This window comes from Thermobia domestica, chromosome 16, assembly GCF_964235325.1.
Source record: "Thermobia domestica chromosome 16, izTheDome1.hap1.1, whole genome shotgun sequence".
In the NCBI taxonomy this organism is placed as follows: Eukaryota; Metazoa; Arthropoda; class Insecta; order Zygentoma; family Lepismatidae; genus Thermobia; species Thermobia domestica.
This window is the reverse complement of record NC_137469.1, coordinates 83328760-83341424: the sequence shown is the minus strand read 5'-3', so window position 1 is coordinate 83341424 and position 12665 is coordinate 83328760. Positions and strand designations below refer to the sequence as shown.

At 34.1% G+C, this 12665-nt stretch overlaps 1 protein-coding gene across 1 annotated transcript in view; it reads right to left on the bottom strand.

Moving 5' to 3' along the window:
• Positions 1–5805: 5805 nt before the first annotated feature.
• The window catches only part of LOC145673201 (kinetochore protein NDC80 homolog), a 39195-nt gene continuing 32335 nt past the window's right edge, over positions 5806–12665 (bottom strand). Inside the window, exon 2 of the mRNA XM_081742673.1 lies at positions 5806–9827. Within this exon, the coding sequence (XP_081598799.1) occupies positions 7917–9809 (1893 nt within the window). The 5' untranslated portion in view covers positions 9810–9827 and the 3' untranslated portion in view covers positions 5806–7916. The remainder of the gene's footprint in view (positions 9828–12665) is intronic.

Genomic DNA, 12665 nt, shown 5'->3' with positions numbered 1-12665 from the left:
TCATATTTATTTTATCCTGCCATCTTTTTACATCTAATTAAATACACATTTCTGTCTCTTGTAGACAAGAAAATGTATTTTTATTGATCACATAAATTCATATATTTGGTCATATTTTCTTTATTGCTCAGCATATATTCATATTTTTGGTCATATATTTTCTCGTATTGGCAACAAGTTATTTAAAACTTCCTATATAAATTCATATTTTTGGTCATATATTTTCTCGTATTGGCAACAAGTTATTTAAAACTTCCTTCCTTAGAAATGTTTGTATCAGGATTTGAAGGAATACTATACAGTATGACAGAATCAAATTGGTTGACCGTCCGTAGGATCAATCAATTTGAAAAGAAATCGCCGTCTCAGCCTCTTTCTCTGCTTTCCGTGCAGAAATATCTCTGTCCAGTTTATTGTGTATTGGTGGAAAATATTTCCAACCACATCACAAGTTTTAAATACAAAGACCTTGCTTGTTTTTCGCACTGACGTTACGGATATTTTTTCAAGTATGAGGGATATTAAACTAATAAACAAACAAGAATTTTGGGAAAACTAAAAATGAATCAAAAGATTGCGATCTTGACCAATTATTAGTTTTTGGATCAGGGACCACAAAATTTTTGAACGGCCCCTAAACCGAGTTTTCGTATTTTCTACGAAATAAGCACATTATACTGAGTTAACTCATAGTTTAGGTTTGGCTACACACTATGCAAAGAAGACCTATAAGAAAATTTTTGAATGAAATATATTGGATCTTTTGAGTTTTTTTTTTTTTTTTAAAAAAGCTAAACTTCCTACCATGTAAATATCTGCAGGGCTACTTTATTTGACGTACTCTACAATACCACCAGGTTAATAGTGTTGCCAACAAAAAACTATATTTGTGCAAATGGCACTATGTCAGGTCATTACACATGTGAATTCTACATGTCAAGCGAATACTTATATTTTTCTTCAGTGTTGCAAACTAAGGACACTACAATATCACAAACATCCAAATTTTGGTGAGCTCTTTAGCAGTAATAACGGAAGTCAGACAGACTGCATATCCAAAGTACTTCAGTGTCTCTAATATTATGAACATGATATGATAGATTTCGAATGAATTGAAACAAAGCTACAAGGGATTGAAAATTTGACACTTTCCGAAACTTACTCAGGGTGTCTTCAAAATTCCAAAATGAAATTTCGTAACTTTTTCATGACCTTTTCTTTACCAAATCATAAAATTTACTAACATTTTCAATAGCGAATTCGGGTACGAATTAGACCGAATTTTCATCCATGCGATAGAAACTTACTTTGCTTGCAAATCGGTAGCGTCTAAAGCGTACCATAGACATTTTTGGTGGTGAATTTTGACGTTTTATAGAACAAAATTTTCCAAACGCTAAATTTCGTGACTGATAGACACCCTGTTGCTTTCGAAAAACTACTTAGATAAGTGCCTAATCCGACTGCAGGGATGGTTTTCAATAGATGTAATGATCATAATGCCGTTTACAGCCATTTGATATCTCAAACCGGTAAAGTTTGCAACACTGCTTAAAATTATGCCATTCCGAGAACTTGTAATCACACCTGCGAGAAACTATTGTTGGGATGATACAGAATCAAAGAAAAGCAATAATCGTTTCAAAATTCCCAAAAGCACATTTTAAGCAATATAGTATTTTTTTCCTTTTTTTCATATCTCCAGAACTGTTTGAGATATCAAATTATTGTAAACGACATTATTATCTTTGTCTATTCAAAGCCAGGTATCTAATTGGATATGATAGTGTCTAAACACTTTTTCGAAATAAAGTTCTTTTTTTAAGAGTCGTTTTCAATTGCTTGTTGCTTTGTTTCTACGGCTCGAAATACGTCTTATGCTGACTGTACTATTCCACACTAAGATACTTTGGATGTGCATGGTTTCGTCCGTCTCACTTGTCATTGCTGTAGAACAGATCGAAGTTTGGCTGTTTTTCCATGTTAGTGATAATGTAGCGTCCTTAGTTTGTAACACTGCGTAATAAGAGTACTACTGTTAAATTTTAAACGAATATGTAGATTTGCAACATGCAATAAACTGAGGTAATACCACTTAAAAATGTCAAACTGGTTGTAGTTTCGATGCACAGTAGTTAATTTCACTCACATCCAAAATATTAGTGTTACTTTTTTAACTTCCAAATACTTTGGTTTTCAGTAGCGTACACTGTTCTTAACGTCAGTATTTCATAATTACTGATTATCAGAACTTCAAACACCAAAGGTAAATAAGCTTCGATCTGACGAGGCAGCAGGCTTGTTCAACTTCCCTTATGCATGTAGATGTTAGCAACTGTCATATCAGAGTGGAGCACCAACTACGTCATGTTTCCGAGTCGATTGACTTTGAAGACGGTTGATTGTGGAAACTAATTTTAATTACAACTTTCAGAGCCCCTTCTTCTGAAGATTCATAGTACAGTGAAACCTCTCTAAAGCGGACAGCCATGGGGAATAAAAAAAAATGTCCGCCTTAGAGAGGTTTCAATATTTTATGACGTAAATTAGTAAACAAGGTAATAGGCAATTAGAAAACAAATATTTTTGCATGAATCATGTATTTACGAGTATTACAAAAATGCTTGAATTATCCTCCGCCACCCAATACTCTATGTTCGAGGCACAACATGGAAATAAGATGATACAAGTTCTCTGCTCTTTACACTTGCTACTACTTACTACATTTTCGGTATGTTCTTTTAATTTGTGAGTTAATTGCACTCCAGTAGTGTCTTTTTTCAGGCAATATGTATACCGTGGGCCAAAAATACCAAACTTGTCTTCTGCTTGCTTACAGTACCATAACGTGTCATCCCAAATTGTGGGTAACTGTCAAACACTTTTCTGTCTAAAACAGTTTGGTGGGAGTGGATGCAAGCAAAGGACATGAGAGTGTTGTTAAACAGAGACTTCGTCTGGGTTGCTGAGCAGCCAGTTGAGAAGGCAAAATGTCACAATGCTTCCTTCATGACAAATATATGAATTACTAAAAATGTATTTTTAGTACTGCACTTTACAACTTGTTTCTAGAGAAAGTGTCCGTAATACGGAGGTAAATAATACCTATAAAAGACAGGAAAGACTGTCCGTGTCCGTACTAGAGAGTGTCCGCTTTAGAGAGGTTTATCAGTATGTTTTTTCCTATTACAGTGTTTGGGGATTACAAAATATGTCCGTTATGGGAGGTGTCCGCTTTATAGAGGTTTCACTGTATTTAGTTGTTTTCAAAGAATACTGTAAGTTTATTTTAACTAATAATTACTTGAAGATTACTTTCAAAATTAGGTTTTCCGACTCTGAATACAATCTTAGTAATCAAGTCAGCCGATAACGTGTTAAGTACTAAATTAAATCAACTTGTGTTAGAAATATTAGTTTCTGGCAGATCCATTTTCATTATTCAATAAGCTACATGAAGCAAAAAGGGAAGTGTTCCTTCTATTATCGTCTACGAGATTATACGTGTTTTCTTCTTGTAAATTTTCTCGAGTCTTTCTCTACTTGTTTTGTAAATTTATATTATCTTTTTTTATTATTTCATATAGAAGTTAGCAGAATCTCACGAAGGATGTGATGTAACATATAAACCATATTTACAATTGAGAGTATATTGTGTAATAATTTTCGTGTCTTTAAATATTGGTAAAAATTCTTTATGGTTTTGACAAAATTACTTGATCAATTTATACCTTTTATACTGTGAATTCTGTAAAAACTAAAGCAATATTTGATATAAGATTTGACCGAACTAGTGTTGCCCATGATACTTGCGAATGTCTTATCCCAAAGAGAACATTATAATTGCCATGTTTCTCATCTCATCTTGAACTTAGAAAGCTACGCCATGTGGGCAACATTAGTGACATTCCTTGTCCTCAAGACAAGCATTATTATATTTCAGCAGGGTATTAACGAACTTCAATATCATAGTTACAAAATCCTAACCACATATCTTTCCATTCTATTATATAATAATCCAACTGCTTAAACTGGACCACTTAAAAAAAAAAAAAAAATGAAATTCTGTTTTTTACGTCCGATGCTTATGCCGGCTAGGCTCAAGGAGACAGTGATGATGAGAAATAAATGGGAGGAAACGAGAAAACCCATGCACACAGTGTTTGTCCACCACAAAGCTCTTTTGGCGTGAACTGGGATCAAACCAATGACCCCGTGCACCAGAGGTAAACGCTCTACCACTGATAGACAACTTATAGTATTAATTGAAATGCAATGTTGTTGAACACCTATATGAGACAGGACTACCATTTTAGGCGGGATCTGAACCATTACTCGTATTCATACGAGGCAATCACTACGTGTTTTTGAAAAATGTGAAGCAGCGAAAGTTTCTTTGAAGGTTTAGAATTGGAAGTTACTGCGGCTGGATTTCAATTTCTGAGGGTGACGTAGATACACTTATCGTAAAACAACCGTCTCAAACTGCTAGTTTTTCTGTTCCAGTTATTAACAAACTCTCAGTCAGTCTTCCTAAAAACTGGACCAAAAAAAAAAAAAAAAAAAAGTTTTCAGAGTCGAATATTTGTTTCAGATTTTTGAAATATTGAACTTGTTTCGTACTTTCCTTATCCATTTGGGAAGTAAGATGTACGTATTATGTATACATCCTGAATTTATGGTATATAAGCTTTCGAACGAGGTATAGCGTCTTATGATACAATTAGGAGCTTCAAGAAGAGGAATTTGATAATTTACTCTGTCTATTATCCTTGAGTTGAGTTGATTTTAACGACCCTTTCAGCAGCGGGGCTATATGAGACGGGACCTACTAATTAACGTGGAATCCGAACCACATGAGCTTCTACCGGGAATTGAACCCGGGGCCCCCCAGCAAAAGATGCATAAGCTAACCGCTTAGCAACAAGAAACTAGTCTATATTATTCTATACACAGTTTGGTACTAAAATAATTTGTACTCCAATTAGTCTATTATAAACGGAATCAGATGCTGGCCACATTCAAATCGAACAAGAAAAAAAAATATAACAGAAATTTCCACATCCCACTATTTATCATACATCAGCCATTTTTGCATATTTAAGAGAATAACCTTCACTGATTTGAAGTTGTTTTATCCATAACAGTGTTACCAGAGCTAGTGTAAAATAAACACAGTCTTCGTAGTTTTATTCTACATTTAACATTTTTTTTAAAAACCTTTTACATGCCATTCTAAATATGCTTGTCATAAGGTTTCAAACGAGTTATAACACGTTATGGTACGATGATTAGAAACTGTAAACTACATTTTTGCGACAGGTTCTCGCCAAAAAAATCAAGTTGGTGGCTTTTCCTCAAACATTTAGGTAGTTGTTTTTAGAAATATTACTCTCAACACTTAAGTGAATCATTTGGCACTACAATCATTTTTGTCAATTCCGAATGAAGTCATATTTGGTCTTTACTAATAATAATTTTCATGGGCAATGAGCATGGTCCCGAGTCATTTCCGGTGAGGTAATTAATTTGGATACAAATGCAAATAGTGGTTTGTATCCTGCTTTGAACAGTAAGTACAGTCTTAGTGTTGAAAAAAGACGTTATATTAAGTCATAAGTAGTCATTACGTCTCTGAGTTTATATAGTTTCTTTAAACTTGAGATATATATTTTACATTTCAGTTTATTGATTACCATCTGCATGAGTGGCCAAAGTTAAGAACTCAAGATGTGGAAAGCAGAACAGAGAAGAAAAAGAACTACATCTTTTGAGTGCTTATTTTTTTTTTTTTTTGCATACAAAACATAAAATATTACTTGTAAATAATTGGTTTTACATTTGGTCATCAGATCGGAAAATATCAAAAACCAGCTTTTCAATAACCGGATTTATTTATTATTTTATACAATTAAAGATTCATACAACTCTTCGAAGATAATTAGTACAATCCTTGTGATTTTGTTGGCAACAGATTATAATAAAAATATACGAGTACATACGTACATGTGAGAATATATGAAACATTTAATAGAAATTCTCAGAATAATTACTATTAAAAGACCTCATACTTTTATAACATATACATGAGACTTCAAGAAATACAGGTCTGAAAAAGAGTAGTTTGTTCCATACTGTATTTTCGATCAATATTGAAATTATATACTGTAAATTATTATATTAGAATAATTAACCTTTCATTCAGCATCAAATGCTTTACTCTAGAAATACAAATATATACAAATCATAATTTAGTAGAAAAATATAAAAATTTACATTGTTACTCAACTAATAACCAACAATATAAATATATTGAAATCTACCTATTATATTCCTTAAAATACATTAAAACCACAAGTCTCTTACACGTGTTTAATACACAAACAACAAAGTTTTCATACTGCTTCATTAAGATTCATACTTTAATTTTAAATGTCTTAATAACTTAAATCATGAATTGATAAGACAGTTCTGACTCATTTGGATCAGGTACTTAAATGAATTACCGCAGAGTCACGGATTTGTGTATGTATAAACGTTGGTCCCTTTCTCTATCTATCTATGTATCTATCTATCTATATATAACTTTATCAACTACAGTATATGTTATTACAGGAATATGTTGAAATTAATAGCACTTTTGTACAATTTAATAATTGCATTGTGATATTTTAGTTTTATTAAATAGCTAAAATCAAAAACTACACTTTATTGGAAGAGGCGTACGAAAGTCATTAAACTGATCTTATCACTTCCACCAAAACTTGTTTCATGCATTCATTACATTCATGCCAATCTTCTGCATTATTGTTAGGTAAAAGTAAAAATTAGTTACTGAACTGATTAGATATATATCACACAAAATAAAATTTAGTACTCTTCGAAGTATCCAAAAAATGTATACTACTTCAGATAGACTTTTTTATCGGTATCTTTTGCTTTCTTCAGTGCGAATCCTCTTAAATGTATTACTGATGACCTTTTTCTCCACCGAAGAGCATTATTTATATTCCTTGCTTTGTACCTTTTATTACCTGTAAAACTCTTCTACTTCACTGGTACCTTTTCTCCATCATAGAATTATTATCCTAGTTTGTAACCTTTGCTTTCCTTAATATATATATATATGACTGGTAGGATTCCTTTATTCCTACGAAAAATTGTTTGTAGTAAAATATATGAACTATACTGTCTTTTACATAAATTTTTGAGTAATCCTTGATTTACCCAGGGTTTTTTCCCCCCTCAGATAAGCTCCTGATCTACTTTCTTCAGAGTTTGTTTTAATGATTTCTGAAAGTTTTTCAGCTCCTGCATGGAAGCGACTTCAATATGTAACTTTTTTTCTTTTCTATATATACTTATCCCTGGAAAAGTTGCTGTAAACAACATCAAAGAGTTACAAAAAATAAATACATCACCACGTATCACAGATACAATGTGCCATATTTTGTTAAAATAACTAATACTTACCTATTATGTCCTGAGAATCCTAATCTGATTGTTACACTCCTAGTACGATTTCGGCAACCAATCCTGTTGCCTTCGGTTGCCGGATACTAATGAAGAGATTCGGCTTCAAAATATCTTTAAAGTGAAACATTTTAAATTGTATGAAATGTGTGTAAGCAGTAACATCGTAAAGTCCTTTTATATTCGTACCGCTACGTTGTGAGTTATTACATGAGTTGTTTTTAATGTTTTCTGTGAAAAAAGAATTAAGAACAGTACAGTACTATGAGTTCAGTAACATACATTTATCGAATATTACTGTAGAAAATAGGCACGAATGTAGTAAGTGCAAGAAACAAGTTTTAACTCGATGAAAGTGATAAAATCAATGATACTTTTAATGATTTTCGTATGTTTCCTCCAATAAAGTGTAGTTTTTGAATTTTGTATGAATGGTGTTAAATTTAAGTGTTAACTTTCCTTTGAATATTTAAGCTTAACTCTCTTACCTCTTGCGCCAAAGCACTCATAAGGTTACCCGCAAGAGGAATCAAACGCTCAAAAAACTCTTTACCTTTATTCGCCATCTCCAACATTTCCCTATCTTTTTCTTCTATTTCTTTTTCTAACTGTCGAATCTTTGCTTCTACGCCTTCGAAGTCGGGGAATGATTGTTCCAATTTATATATGGACTTATTTGTTGCTTCTATTTCTTTCTTCAATTCTGCTTCTCTCTCTTCGAATTCTTGATTGTGAATTTCAATTTCTGCTTCTGCCACATCTATTCTCAGTTCCAAATCTTTCTTTTCTTCAACCAATTTATCCAATCTCTGTTGTTCTTTAGCAAGAATCTTCTGCTCTTCCTCAAGCTCTTGATTTGCTTTTTTCAGAGTTTGTTTAACTGATTTTTGAACGTTTCTCAGTTTATTCTTCAGCTCCTGCATAGAAGCATCTTCAATATCTAAAGCCTGAATCCTTAAGTCGTCTTTATCTCTATAAGTTTCTAGATTAATAAGCATGGTGTTAAAATTAGCACACAAATCATCGAATTCATTTTTTCTGCGACCCCATTTTGTTTCAAGCTCTCGCAACAAATTATCCATGCCTTGAATTTCTATCTCAATTCTACCTATTTTTCTTTTTATATCATCACATTGGGACAGGATAGCGCGTCTTTCAGATACGGACATTTCTTGGTTAGCACACAATGATTCCAGGTGATGCAAATACTCTTCTTTTTTACTAATGTCAGCTTTAATTTCGTTACTTAGCCTTCCTATGTCGCTTATTTGGTTTGTTAAACTTTCTTGATAATATTCATAATCATTAATAAACTGCAGTATACGCTCTTTATCGTTTCGCCAATCCTTCTTTTTAGATTCTAGTTCTTGTACATCTTCACAACTTTTGTAATATGGCAAATCTTGGTGCCTTATATCGAGTATTTTCTTTTCTTCTTCCAGTTCCACCAATTCGCTCTCCTCGACGCGTTTCATCTTGACAAGTTCATCCTTCAGGGTTTGAAGTTCTTCTTCAATTGCTTCCTCCCCACGTTCATTCCACGCATGGTAACTTCGGACGAAAAATTCACTTGTCAAAATTTCCTCTGCTCGTACGTCTTCATCCAGCCCATTGAACAAGATGTATGGATCAGAAGATAACTCAATAAAATGTACGAGCCAGTATAAAAGACTAATGAGACGCGGCCATGAATGTAGAGAACCAACAGTCTTTAAAGCTGATTTTATTCCTTGGAAATCTTTGCAGCCGAGTTTTTTAACCGTATCAGCGACATCACTTACGCTAATTTTACCGTCACTTGGATTAATGCGGGAGTAAAGAAAATTAAAAATGTCCATATATGTCGATGTGGTGAAGGAACGAATGTTCTGAAACGGACTAGTATCTGTAAATGCATTCTCAATTAGAAAAGAGGCAACTCGCGATTCCCAAACTTTCACCTGTGCTTTGTCTGATAAACCGCGTGTTTCTTTCATCGCTGAACGCATGCCTCGTGACTGGACAGAAAAATCAGAAGCACACGATCTGACACTATCTGGCACCTGAGGGTACTTACGAGTATTTTGTGGTGTATAAAGCAAATCAGTTGAAGTACTAATTTTTCTAGAGGACATAGTTGGCTTACGCTGATGTAACAGTGTTCTACCGGAATCACTAGAAAAAGATCGCCTGGGCTTTTCCACAGAAGCCGGGGCCACACCTTTTGGTCGCGGTATATGAGACTTCTTGCGTGTTGACATCTCAGATGATTGCCTCAAACTACCTCGTGCTCCTTCCAGTTGACTATAACGAACGGGCTCTGAGGAGGACCGTCTTCCAAACAACGATGACTTCATTTTCCCCAAATACAGTCCCTGAAAAGACAGTTACAATAAATAAGCTTCTTCTAGAGAATCCAATTATGAACATACAATATTAAGAAAAGAAATTACAAGGTGTGACCTGAAAGCAATGCTTTCCATTATTTTCTCTGTTCGGTGCAGCAGCGGGAAATGAATAGGTTGAGTGACTAAATGTGTAATCTTTTTCACTATTCAAGTTTTACTAGAAGTTCATGAGGTGTGAAGAAATAGTACTAATTGATCATGTTACATTGTTACACAAGGTGCAAATGTTTCCACTCAATAATACATTTTGCTAACAGTCGAGCACTTTACTCTTCATTATTTTTATACAATTCAGGTTACACATTTCTTTATATATATATATTTTAGTATAAGTGGTATTGAAACTTTATCGATAACTTCTCACGGAAAGTAGTTTTAGTTCAAGAGAGGTATTGGGTTTACACACACGGAATTAAAGTGATAGTTACCTTTCACCTCGCACATGCTCGGGATCGTGGTCACAGAGATAGCCGAAATATCGTGAAAATGAAGTTGAAAGCAGTTATGTTTGTTTTAACCTTCGATTCTTTGGAAAGCAAAACTGTTTTTTAACAATTATTCATTATTATTGTGAATTTAATTTTGTGATACTCCCCCTTGATTCTGATATTTAATATTCTGCATTCCCTCTGCAGTTCTGAGATTGAAAATGTCCGGAGAATTTGAGAAACTGTTTATTTTGAAAGCCATTTGCAGATCACGATGGTAATTGAATATTTTGGAAATACCTTCGTCAACACAGACTTGAAACAACTACAAAAGATTATGAATTCTATACAGCAGAGAAACCCTTTAGATCAACAACATATATATTTTCTACAAAATATTAAATTCTTCAGTGTTGGGAATTTGAACCTAGGAAGTATGTGTCATGCATTCACTTAGAAAGAAATTGTAAATCGTGTAAAAGATTCGGTTTACAATTTGAATTTCTTTGAAAGTTAGCGCAAGCACATCGTGAGTTAAGCAAAAAAATATGTTGTTGCAACTAATCCGCACCATCCAAAGCCCCGATAAATGTTATAGGAGAAAGTAAACTTAATACTGATGTGCTTGCGCTAACTTTCAAAGAAATTCAAATTGTAAACCGAATCTTTTACACGATTTACAATTTCTTTCTAAGTGAATGCATGACACATACTTCCTAGGTTCAAATTCCCAACACTGAAGAATTTAATATTTTGTAGAAAATATATATGTTGTTGATCTAAAGGGTTTCTCTGCTGTATAGAATTCATAATCTTTTGTAGTTGTTTCAAGTCTGTGTTGACGAAGGTATTTCCAAAATATTCAATTACCATCGTGATCTGCAAATGGCTTTCAAAATAAGCAGTTTCTCAAATTCTTCGGACATTTTCAATCTCAGAACTACAGAGGGAATGCAGAATATTAAATATCAGAATCAAGGAGAGTACTACAAAATTAAATTCACAATAATAATGAATAATTGTTAAAAAACAGTTTTGCTTTCCAAAGAATCGAAGGTTAGAAACAAACATAACTGCTTTCAACTTCATTTTCACGATATTTCGGCTATCTCTGTGACCATGATCCCGAGGTGTGCGAATCACTTTAATTCCGTGTGTATAAACCCAATACCTCCCTTGAACTAAAACTACTTTCCGTGAGAACTTATCGAAAAAATTTCAATACTACTTACACTAAAATTGACTTAGAACAATTATGTAGTTCTTATGGCGGTTACTTCCTTGCGTATTAACAACTCTTCTTCAAGCTTATGTAAATATGCGCATATTCTACTACTATACAGAATTGTTTTACTAATCACTATCACTATCATTAACTTCAATTCAGTGCTGTTGAGTGTCACTGACATTAATTGACTTGTTCTACTTATCACTAGCTGAACTTGCCCTCTCTACACAGCACATTATTCATATAGATTTTTTTTCGATCATTTTTTTCAATATCTCACACCTTAGCAAGATTTGAGCATACTTCCAGCTGGAGTTTCTAATTCACGTATGATTAGTGTTTTCTTTCTTCTTGCATGCAGTATGTAATAAGCAAATATTTGGTCTAGGAATTAATTCGTGCGGTTGGTACGCACACATTGAAGCTGTAGTACAAACACAAAATACATAAATACCTTAAGAAAAATATTGTCCATCGCTAGCCACCACTTTCGCCCATCTGTCAGGCAATGTACGGATTCCGTGGCGAAAGAAGTCCTCATCCTTGGAAGCGATCCAGTCAGAGACCCATGTTTCGATATCTTCTGAAGAAGTAAACCGCTGTCCAATCAAATCGTTGTTCATGCAATCGAACAAGTAGTAGTCCGAAGGAGCAACGTCTGGTGAATACGGCGGGTGGGGTAAAACTTCCCATCCGACATTTTCTAAATAGGTTTTGACCGGTTTTGCGACATGTGGGCGAGCGTTATCATGTTGAACAATAAGTTTATCATGTCTGTTCTCCCATTCTGGTCGTGTTCTGGCCAGAGCTTGCTTCAAACGCATTAATTGTCGTCGATAACGTTCTCCATTCATAGTTTCACCCGGTTGCAGCAGCTCATAGTACACCACACCTTTCATATCCCACCATATGCACAGCATAACCTTTGCACAGTGAATATCTCGTTTTGGTTGTGATGGACCTGGTTCACCTGGTTTCACCCAGGCCTTTTTTCGTTTAGGGTTCTCGTAATGGATCCACTTCTCATCACCCGTAATAATTCGATGCAGAAACCCCTTTCTGCTCTGTCGTTGAAGCAGCAATTCGCAAATGGTTTTTCGTCTTTCAACGTCTCTGTCTTTCAATTCATGTGGAACCCAATGTGACATC